This window comes from Giraffa tippelskirchi, chromosome 9, assembly GCF_054371585.1.
Source record: "Giraffa tippelskirchi isolate mGirTip1 chromosome 9, T2T-mGirTip1v1.2.pri, whole genome shotgun sequence".
In the NCBI taxonomy this organism is placed as follows: domain Eukaryota; kingdom Metazoa; phylum Chordata; class Mammalia; order Artiodactyla; family Giraffidae; genus Giraffa; species Giraffa tippelskirchi.
The window spans coordinates 5,868,593-5,894,149 of NC_137283.1; the positions used below are offsets into that span (position 1 = coordinate 5,868,593).

The 25,557-nt window shown below is 42.6% G+C and overlaps 2 protein-coding genes and 1 long non-coding RNA gene across 6 annotated transcripts in view; all 3 read left to right on the forward strand.

The window, feature by feature from the left end:
* Window positions 1-7,769, forward strand: part of LOC145520508 (uncharacterized) — a 165,607-nt gene extending 157,838 nt beyond the window's left edge. The window contains exon 13 of the mRNA XM_081527049.1: window positions 6,799-7,769. Coding sequence (XP_081383175.1) covers window positions 6,799-6,819 — 21 coding nt within the window. The 3' untranslated portion in view covers window positions 6,820-7,769. The remainder of the gene's footprint in view (window positions 1-6,798) is intronic.
* A 1,223-nt stretch (window positions 7,770-8,992) lies between these two features.
* Window positions 8,993-25,557, forward strand: part of STT3B (STT3 oligosaccharyltransferase complex catalytic subunit B) — a 107,920-nt gene continuing 91,355 nt past the window's right edge. For all 4 annotated transcript variants that reach the window (XM_081526972.1, XM_081526971.1, XM_081526970.1 and 1 more), the window contains exon 1: window positions 8,993-9,776. In XM_081526972.1, the coding sequence (XP_081383098.1) occupies window positions 9,475-9,776 (302 nt within the window). In that variant the 5' untranslated portion in view covers window positions 8,993-9,474. The remainder of the gene's footprint in view (window positions 9,777-25,557) is intronic.
* Window positions 13,976-18,535, forward strand: LOC145520537 (uncharacterized). Its single transcript, XR_014064556.1, has 2 exons — window positions 13,976-14,531; window positions 15,204-18,535. It is a non-coding gene; the product is annotated as an uncharacterized LOC145520537 (long non-coding RNA).

The following is a 25,557-nucleotide window of genomic DNA, read 5'->3' on the forward strand; positions in this document are numbered from 1 at the left end:
TGGAAAAAATTACTTCTTTATAGTCTATTCATTTTGTCCTTGTTTGTAGTGGCATAAAATTGAAAGCAACTCAAACACCCACCAGTGAGTTACTGATTAAATTAATAAGCTACATCCATTCTATGGAATATCATGCAGCTGCAAAAAAGGAATGAAAAATTTTCTCTATGAACTGATGTGGAAAGATCTTGAAGATAAATATTTAGAAAGAATAATCAAGATAGAGAAAAGTGTGTCAAGCATGTAAAAAGGATGGAAAAATAAGAAAACATATGTGCTTGCCTTTTCATAAAGAATGCTGAAATAATACAAAAGGAAATAATAAAAATGATTACCTACAGGGAGAAAAGTGAAGGAATTTGGCTTCAGGACAAAGGAAGGGAGGCAGAGTCTTCACATAACTCTATTACCTCTGTAAAGCATTCAGTGATAGTAATAATAATAATAGTAGTAATAAATCAGGTTCTCCAGTGTACATCATTTTGGGGGTGAGGAATACTGTAGCTCAGGAGATGGCAAGCTACAACGTGCAGACCAACTCTGACCCAACAGCTTTTGATAAATTGTTTTATTGGAACACAGCCACCTCACTGGTCTGTATCACAGAGTATTTCTTATCGTCTTAGCCAAGGTATTTGGTCAGGAATTGGCATTTGATCAAAGACAGGCCAATCAGACTCACCAAAACCCAGTTTCAGGATTTTTGCTTGAACTATCCACAAGGCCAGACATGCCTGAAGAAGTGACACCGGGGCCCTGGGCAATAGAAAGTCAAGGTGATCACAGTGGGGTGGCGGGGGCGGGTAGTGGGTTCTTGCCAATGACCTAAGAGAAGGTAAGTTAAGATGCTATCTGGGAGAACTTTGTTTTCCTTAAAAAGGAGAGACATACACGATTGACACTTCTTGTTTCCCTGACATTCTGCTTCAAATGCTGACATGATGTCTGGAGCTTCCGCAGCTATTTTACAAAGGCGAAGCAGCAGTCAAGAGAATGAAAACCAACCTTGCAGGGCTGTGGAGAGGTAAAAATTCTGCTGCTCTAGTTATTTGGCAGGCTCCTGTGGGCAGCTTCAGGGAGCTGCCTAAGGTCACTTGACTTACTGGCAAGACCTGATCCAGGATGCAACTCTCAGCGGCCCGTCCAGTGCTCTTCCACGTGAAAGGCTCTTCAAGTTCTAGAGCCGAAGTTGGAATGTCAACTTTAATCTCATGCTGTCTTTCCCAAACTATGTCTGAGGACTAGGTGTTTCACAGTCTCTCAATGGCTATTATGAGGAAAAGAGGTCCTAGGGTCAAATAGGCTTAGGCAGTGCAGGGTAAAATCAACTTATTGCAAAATTTCCAGAGCATTGAGTATGGCAGCATTTATCACAAATTCCCAAGGGGAAAATAAACGACGTTGGTTTTTGTCTGGGGGGCGGGGGGTGCTGCACTGGGCCTTTGTTGCTGCCCGCAGGCTTTCTCCAGTTGCAGCAAGTGAGGGCTACTCTTCATTGTGGCACATGGGCTTCTCATTGCTGTGGCTTCTCCTGTTGCAGCGCACAGGACTTAGTTACTCTTTGCAGCAGACCAGGGATGGAACAAACCGGTTCCCCTGTACAGGCAGGTGGATTCTTAACCACTGGACCACCAGGGAAGTCCCCATGTCTATTTTTTTGACCAGGAAAACTTTTTTTGTTTTCTCCCAAAGAATCTTATGGGATAAGGGTGCCTTAGAAATTGTTTGGGTGATTAAGTGGTTTCTTTTCACATTTGCAGGTTATTTAGGTACATTGTTAGAAAACTTACGAGAAAAATCCTGATAACCTTGTCACTCTTTATGTCCTCTGTGTTAGTTTATCCGTAGCTGTGTAGCAAATTACACAAGGCTTAAAATAATACACATTTATTATCTGACAGTTTCTGTGAATCAGGAATCTGGGTGCAGCTCAACTGAGTCCTCTGGCTCAGGGTGCCTCCATAGGCTGCAGTCATCTCAGGCCTGGGCTGTGAAGGTATCTGCTGCTAAGCAAACTCTTGTGGCTGTTGGCAGCCTCAGGTCCTCACAGGCTGCTGGCCAGAGAAAATAGTTCCATGCTACATGGGGCCCCTTTATGGGACTCCTCATAATATCATTGTTCCATTTCTTGGGAGGGGAAAGAAGAAGAAGGAGATGGAAAAGGAGAAGGAACAAAGGGGGGGGAGGCAGAGGGGAGAGGGGAGGGGGAAGGGAGGAGGAGGGGAAGGAGACGAGACTAGTTATTTACAACCTAATTTTTAAAAATAATTTTTATTTATTTTTGTCGGTGCTGGGTCTTGATTACTGCGCGGGCTTTTCTCTAGTTGCGGCTAGTGGGGGCTACTCTCTAGTTTCAGTTCATGGGCTTCTCATTGCGGGGGCTTCTCTTGCTGCAGAGCATGGTCTCTAGGGCTCTCCGGCTTCAACAGTTGCGACTCCTGGGCTCTAGTGTTACTCGCTCAGTCGTGTCTGACTCTTTGTGACCTCATGGACTGTAGCCCGCCAGGCACCTCTGTCCACGGACTTCTCCAGGCAAGAATACTAGAGTAGGTAGCCATTCCCTTCTCCAGGAGATCTTTCCAACCCAGGGATCGAACCGAGGTCTCCCACGTTGCAGCAGATTCTTTCCTGTGTGAGCCACCGGGAAACCTCCTGGTCTCAAGTGCAGGTTTAATAACTGTGGTGCGCGGGTTTAGTTGTCTGTGAGGTCTTCCTGGACCACGTCCCCTGCATTGGCAGGCAGATTCTTAACCACTGGGCCACCAGGGAAGTCCTATAACCTAGTTTTGGAAGTGACCACCCATTACTTTTGCTGTATTCTGTTGCTTAGAAGTGAGTCCCTCCATCCAGCCCACACCTAGTGGGGGGGATCACAGGGTATGAACACCAGACATCAAGGATCACTAGAAGTTGCCTACCACATCCAGTCTCTGAGATTTTCTTGCCACCTTACTGCCCGCTAGTTTATCCAGGAGATATTTCGGTGAAACAGCATTCCTAGGTGGTGGTTGATTTGAGGCAGGCACTTTCTAGTTTAAAGAAATAGAGACGTGTTCAGATGGACTCAGGTCATGGGGGATTCTTTTCAGGATATCCACAGAAGTAAGTCTCACAGCCCATCTGTCATCATTCTAGATATAGAAGTAGTCCAGTAATAGTGTCAAAAACCAACATGGATTTTATGCTTCCTTTGTGCGAGGTGTTGGTCCAAGCTGCCCTGGATTGTTTCCTTTATTCCTCACTAGGACCCTAAGTCGGGGCTTCCCTCGTAGCTGAGTCGGTAAAGAGTCTGACTGCAATGCAGGAGGCCTGGGTTCCATCCCTGGGTCAGGAAGATCCCCTGGAGAAGGAAATGGCAACCCACTGCAGTATTCTTGCCTGGAGAATCCCATGGACAGAGGAGCCTGGCAGACTACAACCTATGGGGTTGCAAGAGTTGGACACGACTGAGTGACTAAGCACGCAGCACAGGACTCTAAGTGGAAGGTGCTAACCCTTATCCACGCTTAGAAGATGAGGAGACCAAGGCACACAGAGGTGAAGACATGGGCCAAAGGCCACGTGACTCAGAATTCGAGCCGGGGTTTGATCTCCAGCAGGCTGTCTCCAGAGCCTGTGCTCTAAACCACCAGGTAACTCTGCTTCTGGGAGTTTACAAACTCATCACTTTTCTCCCACATCGCTCCCTCTCTGCTTCCCTCTCCTCTCTGAGGCTGCAGGTCACCATCAGGTCCTCTGACTGATGCTTATCAAAATGGGATGATGTAAGAGTCAAGAGTTCCTCAGTCAACAAAGATTTATAAACGCCAATTCAATGCCAGACTCTGGCTGCCCCCGCCTGTGGTGTGTCCAGTAGAGGAGTGTTGGTCATGCTGTTTCTGTTTCTCTAGAAAGGATGAAACCTTCTCTGAGACCTGGGCCTCTCATGAGATACAGAATCATCGCTTAAATCTTTCTTGCCCACAGTGGAAATGCCGGGCGCTGAGGATCAGTCATTTTGTCTTTTCTTGGCCTGACTTGATCCTCCGTGTACTTTCTAAGCCAGACCTCCAAAGAAGGGTAGTGTACCGGCCCTGCCTCTGTACCCTTTGCTTCCCTCCCCACTTCACCCACTGCCATCTGGTTCCCGCTCCTTACCGCTTCCCCACACCAGCCTTGTGAAAGGTAACTGACCAACTCCTGGTTACCAAACATGGCACACTTTCCAGTGGGGCCACACTGCACTGCCCTACTCTCTGTGCCAGGGCCGGCCTCCCTCTGTTCCTCTCTCTCCACTTAGCTGCTGGGACATCACCCTCTCTGCTCACTCTTCCATCTCCTTGGCTCCTGTCTCACCTCCCTTGCAGGCTCACTTTTCATCTTAATTTGGGAGTTCCTTAGGGTTCTGTCCTCAATCCCTTCCTCATTCTTTCTAAATTTGGTTCCACCAAAATTTCATCAATGGCCCAACCTTTATCTCCAGATAACCTCTTCCTCTTGAGCAACAGATCGCTCTCTTCCTCTTTTTTAAAAAATATTTGGTTGTGCTCGGTCTTTTTTAAAAATATATTATTATTTTTTGGCTGTGCTGGGTCTTTGCTGCACATGGGCTTTCTCCAGTTGTGGTAAGCGGGGGCTACTCTCTAGTTGCGGTTAAGTGCTGGCTTCTCATTGATATGTCTTCTCTTGTTGAAAAGCACAAGCTCTAGGGTGTCCAGGCTTCAGCAGTTGTGGTGCATGGGCTTAGTTGCCCCTCGGCATGTGGAATCTTCCCAGAACAGGGATTGAACCCATATACCATGCCTTGGCAGCAAATTCTCAACCACTGGACAACCAGGGAAGTCTTGTTCCGGGTCTTAGCTGCAGCACACAGGATCTTTAGTTGTGGCCTGCAAGATCTAGTCCCTGACCAGGGATTGAACCTGGGCCCCCTGCATTAGGAGCAGGGAGTCTTAGCCACTGGACCACCAGGGAAGTCCCCAGATCTCTTTACCTATGTGCCTGGATGGATCTCTTTGTCTCCGTTTTGGATGTCCTAAAGGGTCTGATGACACGTCCGAAGCTGATCTGATCATCTTCCCTCCAAATCTGTGCCTCGTCTCCTGTGCTCCCCGTTTCTGTGACACTGCCTCCACCCCAGACTCATCTTAACTCTGACTTCCACCATCAGTTTCTGGATTCCGCTCTCTTGCCACCTCTCCAATCTAGTTCTTCCTCTCTGGATCCCACCCTCAACTCTCACCCTTTCCAGTATACTCTTCACATCAAACCTTTTTTTTTGCATCATCCAAGTCTGATGGTTTTATTGTTGTCCTAAATGCTTTGATGACTCCCAGCTGCTTAAAAGTTAACACCTCAACTCCTCAACAAGGGAGACAAATCCTTGATAATGTGGCTCTTACCTCCTTTGCAGCCTCATCTTCCAACACAGCTTCATTAACACTGAGCTTTGAGTATCCCTCCCAAGGACTTCCTTGTTCCTGTTTGAAATCCTGCCCTCCCTCATCCCTCTTCCTGGTGTGTCTAGTGAATTTTTACTCATTTCGTCTCAAACATGTGCTCTCCTCAGAAGCCCTGAGGTGGAACTGGGTGCACTCTCTGCTTTGCTCCTGAAGTATCACCACTCCACTAATCACACTGCATGGCTTACAACTCCTCGGAGATTTGAACTCAGTGACGACATTATAAGCACCTAGTAAGATCAAGAAGTGCAGAGAGATAAAACAATACACCCAAGCTTAATGCACGTACTGGAAACTATTTTTCTATGTTGGTGAGCTGGAAACTGAGAATTAACCTTATTGCAATTTATTTCTATGGGTTCCTTCATGGTTCTTCAGTAATGCATTCCTCTCAGAAGTAACCTCTGAAATATCAGGTGTTGGCACATGTAGCTTGATGAGATTTCTCACTGGTTCCCCCTTCCAAAGTTCTTTCCACATTGCATACCAGTAATCATTTCAAAACACACACCTGATCATCTTTCTCACCCCATCTCACACATACCACATTCTACTTAAAGCTTTTCATGGCTTCCTATTACTCTTTGGCTACAACAAAAGAAAAAAAAAGCCTCTTACCGTGACCCACACCATCTGGCCTTGCCTTCAGCTCCTGTCTACTAGCTGTGTTGTGGCCACACTGGTCCTTTTCTGGGTTCCTTGTACTTGTCTCCCTAGCCCCACTGAGGGCTTCTCTGCTGGTGCTTCTCTGGGTAACTCTTTCCATCCTTCTTCCCCTGGTCCATTCATTCTTACCTCCAGACCTCAGCTCTAGAGCTGCTTCCTCAGGGTAACATTTTCATCTTGTGTGGATCAAATCCCCCCTGTATCTCCCTTCCACTGTGTTTGTCACACTCCATTTTTGGTACTTAGTAATCTGATGGTTTAGTCAGTGTCCACGTCCCTAGGGCTGGAACCACATCCCTCATGTTCCCTCCTGCATCCCATGGTCCACATAGAGCTTGGCATAAAAGTGTTCTGATGTAAGCCCCAGGAAGGGCACAGAGCTTTCAGTATAATCAACACTCAGTAAGTAAGCACTTGATTAACTTTTCATGTAAATTAAGATTTATGTAAAATTGGTTTCTTGGGCTCCAAAGTCAACGTGGATGGTGAGTGCCGTGAAGAAATGAAAAAACACTTGCTCCTTGCAAGAATAGCTATGACAAACCTAGACAGTGTATTAAAAAGCACAGACATCACTTTGTTGACAAAGGTCCATATAATCAAAGCTATGGTTTTTTCAGTAGTCACGTACAGATGTTAAAATTGGATCATAAAGAAGGCTGAACACTAAAGAATTGATGCTTTTGAACAGTGGTGCTGGAGAAGACTCTGAGAATCCCTCAGGATATCAGCTAGTCAATCAACCTGAAGGAAATCAACCCTGAATATTCACTGGAAGGACTAGTGCTGAAGCTCCACTACTTTGGCCACCTGACGCGAAGAGTTGAGCCATTGGAAAAGACCCTGATGCTGGAACACATTGAGGGCAAGAGGAGAAGGGGGCGACAGAGGATGAGATGGTAGGATGGCATCACTGACTCAATGGATATGAGTTTGAGAAAACTCAGGGAGATAGTGAAGGACAGGGAAGCCTGGTGTGCTTCAGTTCATGGGGTTGCAAAGGGTTGGACACAACTTAGAGACTGAACAAGTTAGCATAGAAGGTTTGGGTTTTGACAAAGAGTGTCACAGACTCATTCAACGAATAATGGAGTCTGAGTGAGTTAAGATCCAGAATAAGTTTTCCCTGCTGCTTTTACCCTCACGGATACTCTCTATTTGTGTATGTACCTTAATAAATTTTCAAAATATTTCCAGATAAGTGGTCTAATTTGATATTAACAGTTGACTTGAAGAGTAGAAAGGGCAACCACTTTCAGATGACTTGTCCAGTGTTACATGGCTAGTAAGCAACAAAGTGGGACCAGAACCAAGACTTGTTCCTTTTCAGACCAGGGCTATGGCCATTAAACAACAAAAGGGAAGCAAAAGAAGAAAATGCACAACTGAATAGGCAGCATCCACACAAAAGACAATAAACAGAGATATCTAAATAAATGGAAAACAATTTATTTTAGGGTGATAGAACCTGGGTTCATGGAACGTAGGCGCAAGTTCTCTAAATGCTGGCATGTTAGCGTAGAAGGTTTGAGCTCTGACAAACAGTATGTCACCTACCATGTCTCTGGTACCAGAGTACCACCGAACTCAGTTAATATTCTATCATAATTTTCATGAAAATTTGAATGTTTAATAAATGTCGGCTATTAAGTCGTTAGTGGTGAAGTTTATTTCTGGAAACCTTTTCATTCTTTCTTTAATGAGACTATTTATTTATTTATTAGTGTAAGGAAAGGAGAGAAAAGTTAATCACTTGGTGGGCTAAGATTACGTAGCTGGATCCAGTTGTTTTAAAGAGCAGCCTCTCACGATACTTGTTCATTTAGCTCATATCAGAGCATTTCTAGTCTTATTATATACACGCTAATTTTTATTGAAATATAGTTGATTACCCCACTTATGTTTAAACTCATTTTGAGTTTAGTCTACCCGGTAGCACTTTCTTTTGGGGAGCAGGGGCGTGGGTAAACGGGGAGAAAGATGTAAAAATACAACCTAGATGTGCAAAAATTCGTATACAGGAATCCGTAATTCGCTATCACCTGCTAAAAACAGGATTGGGTAATAGTTCCAAATCCACAGAAAGTTTCACTCGACTGATGGAATGTAGGCCAACTGTTAACAACGATTTCCTACATTTGTCCACATTTCCAGAGAATCAACGTTATCTCTGCATCCTGGGGAACACAAGAAGTGAAAAATGCCGGAGAAAGTCGCACTTCACTTGCCCCCCACCCCCCACGTGGTCCTTCCCGAGCAAGGGGCTTCTCTGCCGGCTCCAACGGATTTCCAGCGCCGGCAAACGCGTCCTCGCGCACGACCTCTGAGGCAGGCGGCGGGTCGCGGCTCGCAGAACCGGATCTGAGCGCGGCCGCGGGCGGTTCACTGGATGCGCCAAGTGCGGGCGCCTAGGGGCGGCAGAGCTCTGCGCGCCCGACCTACGCGCCGGGCACTATGCAGAGCGCCTGCGCGCCCAGTCACGTGTTGGGCGCTCCGCGCAAAGCGGGTTAAAAGTGACGACCGCGGAGAGCCCGTGAGAGCCTCGCCGGTCCGCGCGCCGCTCCGCGAGTCCCCTCAGCCGGTTCTAAGGGAGGCCGTCCGGCTGTCCTCTATCACTTCCCGCCCTCTCGGCCCGGCTCAGCTCCACGCAACGCCTAGCACACTTCCTCGCCGCCTACATAGGCGCCTGAAACCGCCTCTTTCAACTGACAAGGAAGCCGTAGCCGCGCAGCACGGCCGCTGCGGGCGAACGGGCGCGAGGCCGGGAGGGGGAGAGGAGAACGGTTGGGCCAAGCCCCGCCCCAGCTCGCACTCCTATTGGCCGGCACCGGGGCTCTGGGCCCGCCCCCTAACGGACCTGTCGCACTGTGACAGGCGGAGGGGCCAGTTCCTGTCGGGTCGGGGGCGGAGTCAGAGGTAGCCTGAGCTCCGCCCGGACGGCCGGGGGCTCCTCCTCCTGTTCCTCACGGCGCGGCGGGCGGCGGTTGTGAGGGGAATGTCATTGCCGCTCCGAGCGGTGGTGCCGCCTCCGACTGCTCCTGCTCTTTCTCTGGCGCCCTCGTCCCGTCAGCTTTCGCCGTTGCCGCAGCTGCACTGAGGAGACGGATGGCTAGAGGGGCGCAAGGGCCATCCGAGTTGAGAGAGCGGCGGTCGCGGCCGCTGCTGAGGCGGAGACTCCCCGCCGCCGCCTCCACCCCCAGTTCCCTGGCCTCGCGGCGCTGAGGGCGGGCGCGCGCCGCGCTCTTCCCTCCTCCCTCTCCTCTTTCTTCCTCCTCCTCCTCCTCCTCCTCCTCTGGGTCCCCGCCCAGCACCCCTCGCACCAGGCGGCGGCGGCGGCGCGGAGCGAGACCCGCCGCCGGGGCACAACATGGCGGAGCCCTCGGCCCCTGAGAGCAAGCACAAGTCGTCCCTCAACTCGTCCCCGTGGAGCGGCCTCATGGCCCTGGGGAACAGCCGGCACGGGCCCGGGGCCCAGTGTGCGCACAAGGCGGCGGGCGGCGCGGCGCCTAAGCCGGCCCCCGCGGGGCTGTCCGGGGGGCTGTCGCAGCCGGCCGGCTGGCAGTCTCTGCTCTCTTTCACCATCCTCTTTCTGGCCTGGCTCGCCGGCTTCAGCTCGCGCCTCTTCGCGGTTATCCGCTTCGAAAGCATCATCCACGAGTTCGACCCGTGGTAAGTGCCCGCCGCCCTTCCCCCTCCCCCGCCCGCCGGACCGGCCCTGGGTCCCGAGCTCGGGCGCGCCCCCGCCCGCGGGCGAAGTTTCCCCGTGCGGCTCGAGGCGGGGCGTCGGGGCCCGAGCGAGACCTTGACCCGGGCCGGGCGAGCCTGCCGACTCCCGCGAGGGCGAACGTGGCTCTTCGCGGCCGGCTCGGCCCCCGGAGCCCGACCCGCCTCGCGGGGTGCCGGACGGCGGACTCCCCGCCTCCCCACTGCTCGGGGCTCTCAGCTTCTCGGGCGCCTTTTCGGCAGGCTGGGGTGGGATCGCCCAGGGGGTGCCCCGTTGCAGTTGGAGGTGAGTCCCGATGTGCCGGAGCCTCGTCTGCTCAGACTCGCGCTTGCTCGCTTTTACGTTGTCTCTCTGGGCTTTCAGACGGGAAGGGAAAAAGCGAGGGAGCGAGGTGTTGGAGGAAAGGAAATAATATCCCTGAAAGTGATCTGAAAGCTAGGGACGCTAATTTATTTAACGTGAGATATTGTCAAGAGTGGCTTTTTTTTTCACGGTCCTTAAGTGCATTCCGCACCTCACCGGTCCACAATTACCTTGGCTCATGACTCTTAGCCAAACTGTCACCCTCAGTATGTTAGGCACAGTATCCGAAAGCGTTACATTAGTTCCTTTATTGGTCTCTGTAGGAAGGTTTGTGGATTAGAGAACAAACAGTAGCGTAGTGATGGGAGCCCTGGATTGTAATACTGAAGTTGCACAGGGCATCAGGGACTGACCTCAGGTTTTAGGAAATTACCCCATTAAGAGCCCTGGCTAATTTATCTAACTTAATTCATTGGTCTGTGAATTATTTACATAGGAAGAGTGCTTTAATTTTTTTTTGCAACTTACCCAGCCTGGGTTAAGTTTCTTGTGGGTTTTATTTTAGTCTGAGTCTATGCCTTTTAACTAACTTAATTCATCTTGACCCATCACCGTTGAGTTAATCTTACTTCCTTATAATCAGTCCCGACTAAACTGGTATTTATCACTGGGAATAAAGGGAAAATCTTCTTGAGAGTTACTAAATATATGACTAATAAATATTCGGGGGAGTGATGTTAAAATACCAGTTGAGGTTCTGTCACAGATAGAAAAATTGGTAGTGCATCATCTGTTGAACACCAGAGGGGTCCACTCCTGGAGAATTCAATTTACATAGAAAACAGCTGTGACATTTTTCCATGAAACGTTTTCAAAAGCATTTTTGAGGGTTTTTTTTTTTTTTTCTTTTTTAAAATAACTTTTGTGTTACTTGGAATCACACAAGAAAATAAATTCCTGTGAAGCCTTATGAACCAGAGTATTCTTAGTCCTAGTTTTTAAACACATAAGCAAGTGAGGTAAAAATGAAATTGGAACCAGAAAATGAAAACTGCTAATATGTTGCTGAACAATGTGAAAAGAGAAAGTTCTTTTTTTTCAGATTACAAGAGCAGAAGTGCATGGTTGACCAAACGTTTCGGGTAACAAAAATTGTGAATTCTGTTTCTGGAGAGTATAATTTTTAAAAGCAGAATTTTTATTAGTAACATTGAGGCTTAAATTAAAGATTGCAGAGAAATTAACAGCTGCATAATGAAACGATTGGTATTTTTGCTTATTTTGAAGGAAGGTTAGACCTGTGCATCAAGCCAGCCAAAGAGTTTCTACTAAAATTGAATATTATAGTCATGAAAAGTCTTACTGGATTGCTTCACAGAAAAGTTTTTTTTTAATATGGCAAAAAATTAAGAGTTGATCTCTTCTCTAGTTTCGAAGATATACTCCAAGGGTTTTTGGAGAACAAAATCCTTTTTTACTGTTTTGTGTCGCTTTTTCTATGTGTAAGACACATTTCAGAAACATCCTTTAGTGTAGAATATATAACATTTGACTTTGATTCATATACTCTAAGAATACATAAACCTCAGAAGTCTTAAAGACCTATTTGGTGTAGGTGTTCGGCTTACTGATAGTTTTAATATTTACGTTTTATTATATTCTTGGTTAAACATTTACATTCATAATGTTAGATAATTCTGACTAGTAGTAAATAGCCTTTTGTAATAAAGGAATTTCCCCTATCTTTTATTGTGAATGGAGATTTGCCAGTATAAATCTTAAATATAATTCAGATGACTTAATAAGAGAATTTTCAGGTCCCCCCGCCCCCCAAAAAATTCCTTGTTTGCTCACTTATGTTTTTCCTGTCATGTCTTTCAAAGAATTCAGTTGTCTTATTCTTAAAATCCATTCTTATTGAAAAATTTAGATTTTAAAAGTATTTTTCTTCAAAGCTACTAATAGTACCAGCACTTTGATTCTACAAACACTCAAGTATTATACTGTCTTGAGAGTCTCTCAGATTACTGTTTTAACATGTAGTAGTGACATGAACCTTTAATAATATTTGAATGTTCCTCTCAGGTTCTGCACCCACAAACCAATTTTTCTCTGACCTTCCCTGATCCTTTTTTTTTTCGTGTCTCTGTACACTGGCTTCACTACTGAGGTCTTTTTAGTGAAAAGTTTACTTCCTCTGTTTGATTGTAAGTTATTTCTGTAAATTTTAACAGTAGTACTTACATTGTGTAAGACTCTAGTTAGCTGCCAAAGGTGACTCATTGTCACAAAGTTATACTTGTTTTTTAAAAAGTTTGTCACTCAAGTTATTTTATAAATCTTACCAGTTGTTAGAAGGGGTGGTATGTGATGTTCATTAATATTTATTGAATTTTAAAGTGCACCGCACTTTTTTAGAACTTCACTGCATTTGGGGTAATGATCTGTTCACCACTTCACTTGAGTGATTTTCCCCCTTATCAGTTGAGTTGATCATACATGAGGACACAGTTTGAGAATTTGTTGTTTGTACTTGACAAACATTGGGTTGACCAACTTGTTTAACAGCACCTAATTTTATCTTTTTATCTGGCACAGAATGTAATTTCTACTTATTTTTGTTGTAGCTGTTAATACTTTTATATTAACCAAGTGCTTTTCCCATAACCATTATCTTGTTAAATTGTGGTAGCTTTTCCCACAGATGCAGTGGAAAAGCTCCCTATAAAAGAGGAGTTGCTCTTTTCCCCTGCCTGCAAGGCTGGAGAGGGGCTCTGCCTGGAGCCCTGGAAGGAGAATTCTCTCAGCCTTGAGGTTTGACTGCAGTTAACTGTAAAAGGGTGGCAGGGCAGAAAGCTGCAGTTTATGGACTTGAAACTTGGGAGGCAGGTTTTCATAGAAACTTTGGTATGAATAGGTTAATTAATACGAACATGTTTTCAGAGTAGTGATAAACCTTTGGAACGTAAGCTGTTTGTAAGCTGGGGACTACTTCCTGTACTTTGAGGTCTCCATGTTTTTCTTCACTTGACAGATGACAAAAAGAGGCTATTGACCTCAGTTCTGAAGATGACAAAATGGGTAACAAAACCAATTTTAGAACAGAAATGTCACAAAATCTTAAGTCTCTTTATGGAATCGTTAGCAGCAGCAATCCAGAGGCCCTTCAGAACAGGTATACTGTCACTGATTTCATTGTAATTTAAAACTTCTCAAGCCTTGAGCTCTGGAGATCTTTCCACTTGTAAGAACACTTAGGGAGGAGGCGCAGGAAGTGTGTGGAGCTCCTGGGTTGGATGAGGGGATTGGACCTGCTCCCACTGGCTGAGTGTGGTGGTTCCTGTAGGTAGTAATCACAGGTTTCCTGAGGCATCTCATAGGTGCTGGGGAAGTTAGGCTCTGTCAGCAACCACTCTGAAACTTTTTTCTGTCTTTATTCATGTATTGAGGGCCAACTTGAATAAGACTGCACACCCCTTACTGCCATAAGCAGTTTGCACAATGTCGGTCTGAGAAACTTAGATTAAGGAATTGCATTCTAGGCTCTGACCCAGTTATTATAAATATGGGCAAACTTCCTAGCCTATCCATGCTTTGTCTTCTCTGATTTTTATGCTTTCAGTAAGTTTTGGGTGCTTTGTGCAGTATGAGAAAGTGTTAAAAGTTGTCTTCATCATAGTATCTTATTATGAATCAGTGCATACATGCTCTCAGAAATAATGGAATGATTATATTCTCAAGTGACTGAAACATTTTTTTCCCTCATTTTGTTTACTTTGAAAACTTAATGCTGTTAGGGAAAGACAATGCTGCAGTTAACCTGAATTATAGAGCACTGTACAGTTCAGCAGCGTGGTATATTGCTTGATTGTTATGTTATGAAAATTTTCAAGCATACAGAAAAGTTGAAAGATTTTTACAGTGAGCACTCATACTGAACATGTAGATTCTGCACTTTGTTGTTTAGTTGCTAAGTCGTGTCCGACTCTTTTGTGACCCAATGGACTGTAGCCTGCCAGGCTCCTCTCTGTGGGATTTTCCAGACAAGAATACTGGAGTAGGTTGCCATTTCCCTCGCCAGTTAGTATTTACTTAATTTGCTTTATCATGTCTTTCTATCTGTCCATTACTGCTTTTAAATCCTGCTTGTAGGATACTAACAGTACACTGTAATGTGAAGAATGTTACCTTTGTTCCTCAACTGTATGATGAAGAGGAGCTCTTATCTCTGGGTAGCATTTATTTTCTATAATATAATGAGCATAAATACTGTTTATATATCATCTTCAAATTGAACTGCAGGTTAGAATCAGATTCGGTCATTCTGGGTTTTAGTTAGTATACTCACCTGAGTATAAGTCAGTACTTTTAGCCCAAGTCTGTTAAACGATTTGAAAGTGAAAAGAAAGTGAAGTCGCTCAGTCGTGTCCAACTCTTTGCCACCCCATGGACTGTAGCCTACCAGGCTTTTCCGTCCATGGGATTTTCCAGGCAAGAGTACTGGAATGGGGTGCCATTGCCTTCTCCAAAGTTGAATCCTATGTCTTAGGAGAAATTCTGAAAGTATTGATACATGTTTTATTAGATTTAGTTTTTGTGGAACTGCTAAACTCATTTGAATTATTAGAAGCCTTTTATTGGTGAACCTGTGCTTATTAAGAGTTTCTTTTTTTTTTTTAGTGCTCTGGCTGTGCTCCATTGCTGTGCACAGGCTTTTTCTAGTTGGGCTGCATGGGGTTCTCATTGTGGTCACTTGTAGAGCACAGCCTCTAAGGCGCAAGGGCTCAGTAGTTGTCCATGGGCTTAGTTGCTCCTTGGCTCATGGAATCTTCCTGAACCAGAGATTGAACCCCTGTCCCCTACATTGATCGGTGGCTTCTTAACCACTGGACCACCAAAGAGTCTTCTGATGAGTCTTATTCATGCTCTTTTTTTTTTTGCCACTTCTTATCCACATGGAGGAGAAGGCATGGCACCCCACTCCAGTACTCTTGCCTGGAAAATCCCATGGATGGAGGAGCCTGGTAGGCTGCGGTTCATGGGGCCGCTAAGAGTCGGACACGACTGAGCGACTTTCACTTTCCCTTTTCACTTTCCTGCATTGGAGAAGGAAATGGCAACCCACTCCAGTGTTCTTGCCTGGAGAATCCCAGGGACGGGGGAGCCTGGTGGGCTGCCGTCTATGGGGTCGCACACAGTCGGACACGACTGCAGCGACTTAGCAGCGGCAGCAGCATCCTCATGGAATGTATAATTGAGTATTATGTATGATTGCAAAAGTGGCTTCTCTCAGTCCCTGCAATAAATGGGAAGAAAGGAAACAATGTAGGACCCACAGTTGTAACACATGGGCAAAATTAATACTTTTGAAAGGGAAAAATATGTAAATGGTTAACCTGCTGTTCCATCTTTACTCCTTCATTTGCTTAATCTTATTCTGGTGGCTTTTTTGTTTTTAAACCTCTTGCTCTTTTTCTGAGAGGGTTTCTGTGACCTTACTTTATCTTCTTACATAAAAAGATAATTTCCAGGAAATTTAGAAATTGATAGAAAGTGTGTGCTTATTCGCTCAGTTGTGTCTGACTCTTTGCAACCCCATGCACCCCCCCAGGCTCCTCTGTCTATGGGAATTCTTCAGTCACAAATACTGGAGTGGACTGCCATGCCCTCCTCCAGGGGATCTTCCCAACCTAGGGATCAAACCCAGGTCCTCCCGTATTGCAGGTGGATTCTTGACCATCTGAGCCACCAGGGAAGCCCAAGAATACTGGAGCGGGTAGCCTCTCCCTTCTACAGGGGATCTTCCCGACCCAGGGAGACCCAGCGATGGAACCAGGGTCTCCTGCATCGCAGGTGGATTTTTCACCAGGCAATATTATAAGATTTTTTAAAAAATCTGTTAGGGGAGGGTCAGGGCTGGAAGAAATAGGAGCAACTACTCAAGGCTCTCATATCTTAGGTAAATGTAGGTTAACTGGCATTTGTAGACTTGTCAGGAAACCGAACTACTGTTTGGAGCCTTATTTCTTTGGAAAAGGACTTTCATAGTTTTAAATGAAAGGCATTTAAATAAACATTTTGGACTATAACCTGTATTTAAGTTGGTAAATATCTTTGTGTTGTTCAAGTTAGAAAAGCAAATTTCTAGGAAATTTGACTGGTATACTAAGCTGATCATGTCATCTGTGACTTTTCTTTCTTTCGAACTTAATATTGCAGGGTAACTTGAATGTATGTTCTAAAAAGTGGTAAATGCTTAGTTTTATAACTTGATTTTAGATCTTAGAATTGAAGAGATAAGGTAACATCTTTTATTTCAGTAGATAAAAGATATTTCAATGCAATATTACTCTCAAAGATTGAATAATACAAGTCTGCTTGTTCTCCAGAATCTGTCCTTTTTATTACATCTTTTGCCTCCAAGGCAGGATTAAATGACAGCGTCCTCAATTTATGTTTTTTAATCAGCCACCCTGATTTAAGTCTTAACACGTTGGCCTATCAAAATGCCTAGGCACACACAGTTCCTGCTCCAGCTAACTACGCACTCACTAGTTGGATGATGGCTAATTACTTCGTTTGTTTTGATGTAGGGAAGGGAGAAGAGTTGATGGTGGCTTAAAGTTGTTATACCCGAATGACTAGGCAATTTTCAGAGAGGGGCTTTTAAGGGAATAGCTGAATGAGACAGAAAAATAATTGAATCCAACTAAATGTTTTCATTTAGATTTGTCTATAAAAAGTTGAGAGAAATGAAGTTGGAAGTATTAAGCCATTCCAGTTAAGGGAATTATGGTTGTTACTGTTCAGTGGCTAAGTAGTGTCTGACTCTTTGCTCTTGGAATTCTGTAGTCGAAAGGACTTTTTAGAGAGTTAATGTTGGTCAGCATATCTTGTTTTCAGGACAGAGATCCTGACGGCCATAGGACTGAAGTACTCTTTCTAAGGTAGTATAGTTGTGGGTTGGCCAAGTTCTTTTGTATTTTCTTTGCATCTGTGTTTGCATTAGAGGAAGTTTTTTGAGAAGTTGTTTGGAGATTGTTACTTCAAAAGGTGAGGGGAAGTTAGTGTCTACCTTCACTTAAATCGACAGTCTAGGAGATGTTCACAGTTCAAGTTTAGCTATGGAAATGGCTCTTGTGTGAAGTTTGACTCTTTTAGAACTAGTGATTTTCAAAACTGCATCAGTTATCTGTAATTTCTGTAAGTTACTAGTTTTCCATAGTTTAACTTTTCAAACTTTTTTTCTGTATTTTTATCTCAAGGGAAATATTACCGCAGAAAAACATAAAGAAATTCTATGTTTCCATTAGTAAAGTACTGGTGATTTGCTGATAACCAAGTTGGTAATGTTTCTTTTGGAACTTCCCTTTTAATTTCTTTTTCATGGCTTTCAGGTTTATTAGCTATTCTCAAGTACTTAAAGATTTTTCTTCATACTATGGATGTTCTTTTCTTTGGTGATATCTCGCAGTCTCTCCAACCTACAGATGACTTGGACTGAATTTGGTTTTTAAATTTAAATTATTGGATTCCGTTTTTTTAGATAGATGGATAGATAATATTACAGTGTATACTGTTTTTCATACTGTTTTAAAAATTAAAATATAGTAATTCATAATTAATTTCTAAAATGCCAGTATATGCATACCTTAAATGTGCTGGAAACTCACTTGTGACTATCATGCCTTTTATTTTTTTAACTGAAGTAAAATGGATATACAACATTATGATTTAATATTTGTATACATTTTGAAATGATCACCAGGGGAACTCTAGTTAACATCTATCAACCACCTTATATAGTTACCCTCCCCCCTTTTTTACTGTGATGAGAACTTTTCAGATCTACTCTCTCAGCAATTCACGCATATTCTTAAAACACCAGTAACTCCTGTTAAGTAGAATGCAACCTGTTTAAGTTGTTTTTATTATTAAACTAGTTATTAGACCATCTTACCTGTGTAATTCACAGAAAAAATAATGGAGTACAGAGTTACTGGAAGGTGGCACTCTTAGTTTTTTAGATATTCTGAAAATGTCTTAAATACTTACATATACGAAACATATTCTATCAATGAGAAGAGACTCAGTTTCAGTCAGAAGAGACTCAGTTTCAGTCTTTTAAAAATTTTACGGTGAAACACATTCTGAAAAGTATATAAACCTAATGTACAGTATAATGACTGATTATAAAATAAACACCAATGTGACCATAACCTACATCATCAAAAGAATTGCCACCACCGGGACATCCCCTGGTGGTCCACTGCCTAAGACTCTCAGAGCCTGTAATGCAGGGGGCACGGGTTTGATCCCTGGTCAGGAAACTAGATCCTGTGTGCTGCAACTAAGAGCCAGTGCAGCCAAATAAATAAATATTTTTTTAGGGAAAAAAAAATGCTGCCACCTCAGAATTCTTGTGTGCTTTCTCAATCCATCCCCCTCCCCACCACACACTTGATAGTAATTACTTTCTCCTTTTTCTCATAGGTGGTATAATTCTGAGTGCATTCCTAAATAATACAGTTTTGCTTATCTTAGAACTTTAGAAAAATGCACTTGTGGCTTTTGTGTCTTGCTTTTTTTGTTGTTGTTCATCATTGTAAGATTAATCTTCAGTGCTTGAAGGGTGTTGAGAGTATGTCAGAAATAAGGTTTGACGGTAATTTGATTAACCGTACTTCTCAACCACCTGAGGAGGTTGCCTGCTCTTTTGCATCAGAAGTATCTGTAAGACAAGTTTTTTTAAAGGTATGGAGAGATTTAATCTTTTCAGACAGTAAGACTACAAAGAGGGTTGGGGGAGGAGACATCACTTTCAGGAGACAAATGAGAATCAGATAAATGCAAAATTATTGGCTTTTTAAACTGTAGCTTTTGCCAACTTTTGTTCTTTATAAAGTATATACACTAAAATTTACATAAGGAAAAGTTGCTGTAGTTCTTGAAAGAGAATGTTGAAAGGGAATCTGAACTATAGGAATTTAGGAAAACCCTAAGACTGGACTGTTTAACGTATTAATATTTTTGTAGAGGATTGTTGACTCCAGATTGTTTGTGCTTTTGTGTAGATATTATGGGCTCTTGAATAGCTTTCTTTTCTCTGAGTGTTGTTTTCATGTTGCTTTCTTCCAGTCTTCCATGACCACCACTTTTATTCTTTTCCCATATTGTTACCCACTTGGGTTCTTCAGGCTTCCCTTGTGGCTCAGCTGGTAAAGAATCTGCCTGCAATGAGGGAGACCCAGGTTCAATCCTTGGGTTGGGAAGATCCCCTGGAGAAGTTTTCTGGCCTGAAGAGTCCCGTGGACTGTATAGTCCATGGGGTCGCAAAGAGTCGGACACGACTGGGCGACTTTCAGTCTGGGTTCTTCAGTCAATAAAAATTGATAAGAGGCCTCTTTAATCAATAGATATTGATAAAAGGACTCCTGCAGCAGGAGGGAACAGAAATAAGTAACGGGGTACCTTGCTTGCACCCTGCAGAGGGGTGAGCCTTAGGGGTGATGCTAGGATTGGAGGGTCGGGTCAGTTGGGTGGCTTAGGTGGTCTTCCTACCTGGTTGATGCTGTGTGCAGAGATAATGTGCAATTTGCTTTTGGTCCTAGCACCTCAGAAGTAGCGGTGTTTTGGCCTTTTTGTATGGTGTTTTTCATAATTTGCCCCAACCTGCACGTGCACAGAGTTATTTTTAGTCCCTTATAGTTTATTTGTATTCTGTTGCTCAGGGAGATGTTTGTCCAGGTACAAGCGCTGTAGGAAACGGTTCCAGGTCCCAGCCAGTTTCAGTATCTTTTTTTCTTTTATTGATTTAGTAGTTATCTTGGTCTTCAGGAAGAATGTGAGAGGAGTGATAGTAGACACTTTCAAAAGTGTCTTGAGGAGATAAAAATTTTTTTTCAGAGAAAGGTAACGAAGAGGTTGTTGATCTTTATGTAGGAACTTAGTATTTATTGGGGTGTGAGAATTTGTCATGTATTAGGAAGTGATTTAAAGATCCTATTTGAAACATTATTCCAGATTATGAGATTCTAATTAGCAGTTCTTAAGAGAAACAATAAACATAGGAATGCTTCTAACGCATTTCTGACTATTGGTCAGAATGATTTTGATCAAATTTAGTGGTATTTTTCTGCTGTGCATTAGTATGGAACCCATGCTACTTGAATGGATAACAGTTGGTTTCTTTTGTGAACAAAAAAGACTGTATAGTTAATTCATTAATAGTTGAAGGAGAATATAAATCTCGGACTGTCTTTCTTCAAACTTCAATTGAGCTAACCAGTATTCATAAGGAAGATGTATTTATTATCCTTTCTTCTCCAAATCACACGCCAGAGAGAAACTTTGAATTAGGCTCTGTTTGTATAATGGTCCAACTTAATGATTTAGGCTATTTTAACACTTTCAGTGTTTCTCGTGTGAATTCTTCAGGGAAGTAGGGCTGTTTTTCTAAAGAAAATGTATTAACTATTAGGAAATGCCCAGTATATTGTTTAAGAAATAACAATCCAATATAAAACTATATTTTATATAAAAACTATAGTTTTATATAAAACTATGTTTATGTGAGAGATTTAGGTACAAGTTTTATTAATCCCAGTATAAAGCAGACTTACTTCAGTTAAATCTTGTTTATGACTGTTCATTTAACTAAATAGGCCAGAGCCATTTTGAAGATTTTAACACCTGTAATGTAAAAACACTTAAGGAGACTGAAGTTGTTATTCCTTCTTTGCCTAATTATTGAGATATTGTTATGTTGTTCTGGTGCTCATTTCCCCCTCTAATGAATAATAATAATTTATAATGTTATTACTATACAAAGACAAAGGAAGATCCTTAAGAACATCATCTTCCTAGAATATCTGCATTATACTGGGAGCATAGTGAATGTTCAATAGTGATAACCACATTTTATGTTTTGGTCATGACAGTGGAGGAACGAGAAGTGCTTATTGTGTAAATACTTGGGTAAACTTTGGCTTTGTGCTCTCAGGAACATCATGTGTAGCTGGGATAAAGTGATTTATAATAAGTCATATTCGGTCTAAATCCTCTTCTGTGTGTACTCAGTCCTGTCTGATTCTTTGCGACCTGCTATGCCCCTGTGCCGGTGGAATTTTCCAGGAAAGAATACTGAAGTGGGTTGCCATTTCCTCTTCCAAGGGATCTTCCTGACCCAGGGATTGAACCCTTGTCTCCTGTGTCTCCTGCATTGGCAAGTGGTTTCTTTACCACTGTGCCACCTGGGAAGCCTTAAATCCCCTTGGAGTTTCCTAAATGTTGAGAGCTTTGAATGTGTCGGTTGTGTGTTAATGAGTGAAGTTTGGAAAGCCCCTGGCTCACCTGAGGATGGGAGATGGTTCCCAGTGGATCTGACTTTCAGTTCCACCCCCTGACCTCCAGGGAAGGGAGAGGAGCTGGAGTGATCTAATCACTGGAGAATCACCAGTGGCCAGTAATTGAATCAGTCGTTACTGTGTAACAGTCTCCATAAAAACCAAAACAGTCGGAGTTTGGAGAACTTCTAGGACCTTGTGGAGATTGAGTGATGGGTTCGGAGAGAGCATGGAAGCTCCGTGCCCCATCTCGCGTGCCCCATCTCGCACACCGTCTCTTCTCTCTGGCTGTTCCTGAGTTCTCTCCTTTTATATTAAACCAGTGATCTACTTAATGAGATATTTGAGTTCTGTGAGCTAGTTTATTAATCCAGCTCAAGGGGTCATTGGATCTCTCATCTGTAGATGGTTGGTTACAAGCACAGGTGACAACCTGGACTTGTGATTGGCATCTGTAGTTGATGAGGTGCACAGTCTTCCAGGTGTGAGCCCTTCACCTGTGGGATCTGATGCTGTCTCCAGGTAGATAACACCAGTTGAGTTGTAGGACATGCAGCTGGTGTTGGAAAATTTCTTGGTGGTGTGGGAAAACACCCCCATTCCCTGCCGCCCTCACACACACTGGAATGCTGTGGTGAACTGCTTATAGTGAACATCAAGAACTTACTCTCAATAAAGATGTCATTTTAATGTTAAGAAAGAAAGAGTTGAAGAAAGTAGATGATAATGTTTGTAGAAGTAATCTACCTGAGCATCAGGAACTGCCATCAGCAATTGAGAGACGGCTAGTTGGATGGATGGTATGATACCTTAGGAATAATTTTAAGGGAGGGAGATTTTAGTTACGTGAGTAAATATTTCTTCCAAATACCAGCAACTCTTAAAAGTTCTGTCTCACGTTTTAACTCACTAGTGAAGGAACATTGAATAAGAAGAGACAGGTAAGTTAATATCTAAAAATCATGAATGATAAAGTTTCAGTGCTGTTGACTTTTGAGATGATAAATGAAAAAAGATATCAGCTATAGAAGTAAAATTCACAAGCTGGCATTTTGTTTCAACTTGAGAAATAATATCTTGTTGTGGAAGAATAGGAATGATCATTATATACACAGGTACTAGTTAGAATATACTAAATTCATAAAAATAATGAGTTTGGATGTGGTTGGATTAATGATCCCTTTGATTTCTCTGTTCTTGACTTAGCTTTATGGTAACAGGTAATTAATATGGAAATTAGGCAACACTTTAGGAAGCATTCCAGCTCTGTCTGATCAAATTTTTAAGCTTTACCATAAGAGGTTAAAGGATACTAAATAAAAATACTCGTTAGGGATGAAATAAGTTGTTTGTCTCCTTTAAAGTGTCCACAGTGGAAATAGTTTTGTCTGTGTCTAATCACTGGGAGAATCATTGAATATTGTAGATCTTAAGAGTAAAGTAAACCAAGATATAAACTCTTTATCTTCTTTTACTGTGTGTTGGACTCTTAACAAAATGATTGGTCTGCTCTTTAATTATACTATTATTCATGTAATAATATCAACATTCCTGTGAGTCCTAAATCTGATGTCCTGTAGTGACATTTTTGCTTAAAACTGATGTGTTTGTTTTTTTTCCAACCTTCATCCATCGGGGTGCCTTTAAAAAAATCTGTTATAGTGAGTAAGGTTTGTTGAATATATTGACAATGAAGACATTGAATATGTTCTTAAATTTAAAAATTTAATGAACTTCATGGAAGTTTAATTTTAGTCCTAATAACATTTTTATTCTAGTTAGCTAAAAAAGAGTTTTGTTTTAATATACTAAGCAGCTTTCTGGCATTTGCAGGAACACGATAATGGAACAGTGTGCAGCAGATAAACTGTAATCTTACAACTGTCAAGTTCAGTCATTTGTTCAAAGTGGAAGAATGAGCTTGAGGAGTGACTAAAATCTTTTTAAATATAAGAGTTTTTTTTGAAGATTGTTAAAAACGAGTCAGTCACTCGCTTAGAAAGGGGGATCTTGTCTCCTGTTTGAGATGCTTAGTTTGGTTGGTAAAATAATTTACTGCATTTAAATGAAGTGTCTGATATAAATAATTTCAAGCAACAAGAAAGATTTTCCTTCTGAAATAAGAATCGTTTTGGACTTTTAATAAGCGTTTGTGTAATTAGTGTTGGAGGTCATAATTGTTGGTTGTGAATTGCCTCATAATGTTCTAAATAAAATTTTTGTAAATCAAACTATACTGAGAATGCAACTTGGTATAAAAGAATGTATATACCCATATATATAATTAGGAAGATGATAAACACCTGTGAAACTCCTACACAACTAGAGAACTGGAACATTACCGATTTCACATGATCTGTGTTCCTTCTCTAGCCTGTCCTTGTTTTCCGTTTCACACTGGGAAACCACTATCCTGAGTTCTGTTTAACATTTCCTTTGAAATACTGAGGGAAAAAACTCATGTATGTATTTCTAGATAGTATATTGCTAATTTTGCTTTGTTTGGAGCTTTAAAAAATATATCCTATATAAAGGGTCTCTGACTTGGATTTATATTTTTTTAGTTGAACATTTGGGTTTCCTAGTTTTTTATGAGTAATGCTACTATGAACATTAAAAACTGTATTTTCTGATGCATATGTGTACATGTTTGCTAGAGTGTATACCTGGGAATTTTGTCATGTGTTTTGATTGTAAAAACATAAACCACCACTCTAAACTTGGTGACAAAACAGCATTTCATTATTTTGCAATCTGTGTCTTGAGTGGGAGGTTCTTTTGCTTCATGGTATCAGCTGTGGTGCTGGGATGATTATAGACAACAGGCTGCAGTCTGCAGGGCTAGAATGGCTGCGATGTGGACAGCTGAGAGTCATCTGGATTCTTGATTGGGAGCTCAGCCAGGGTCGTTTTTTTTTTTTTTGGGCTACTTCACGTGGGCTGCAAGGACTGCCTCACAGCATGGTGGCTGGGTTCTGAGAAAGAGCCTCCCAAGAGAGAGAAAGTTGCCAGGCTAGTCTTGGAGTTAAGGGAGAAGATACATATACCGATAGGGACAGAATTGTTTCCGGCGTCTTTGGAGACTGACTGCCATGGTAGTCACTTTTATCTCCTCTGTGAAATAACTGGTAAGTTTTCGGTCAGTTTTTTTAGCTGGGTTGTTTTGTATTTGGGTGTGTGTGTGTGTGTGGAGGAGGGGTGGTGGCACCTGATACTAAGTCTAGGTTAAATTCGTTGCAAATCTTACTGCATATTTTGGCTTGTTGGTCCTGAAAAGCAGTCCTGTGAGACGCATTTTATTACATTCATTTTACAGGTAAGACCAGTGCTGCTTGGTATGTTAAAGTAGGTCTTAAAAGTCAACCAGCCTCGGGATATTTTTGGTATAAAGAATAGCATATGTAAACATGAACAATTACGAAATGACATGGTTCCATCAATCTGCCTGCTACACCACTGCCACCACCCTGCACCAAAAGATTGAAGCTTGGAAAAGTTTACAAGTTTCTCTTTATTCATTTATGGTCAGTTACAGTGTTTTAGGTAAAGTGTGGCTTTTGTTAGGGAACTGAGGCTTGGTGATGCCAGAGTGACAGAGCTGGGACCAGTACATTCGGGTCTGAGTTCTCTGTAGTCTTCCTGCCTTCCGCCGTCCTCCTTTTTTCCTCTAAATTCTTCAGTTGGATCATCAGCAGAATCTGCCGGTACATTTCAGACACTTGTGTTTTTGATAGCCAAACTAGTTCTGCTCTCAGCCTCCCACTTTGAGGATTTGCTGAAGTTCTCAGAACACAGTGGAAAGGAATTGGCTGATATTGGAGATTTCCTTGACTAACCCTGCTTACAAACTGTATGTTGGAAATTAAGATGCATAAGTGTTGTGGTCAGAATGTTTTATAAGAATTCTAGTAAACCTAGAGATTCACAACTGATATTCAAGTATCCGCCATATGTATGTACTTTAAAAAGAACACTGTAGGCTTGCATCAAGCTCAGCTGAGTTGCTTTAAAACTGAAAATGCCACGGAGCAATTCTGAATTCTACAATGCAAGACTTTAAAATGAAGTAGCATTCTCT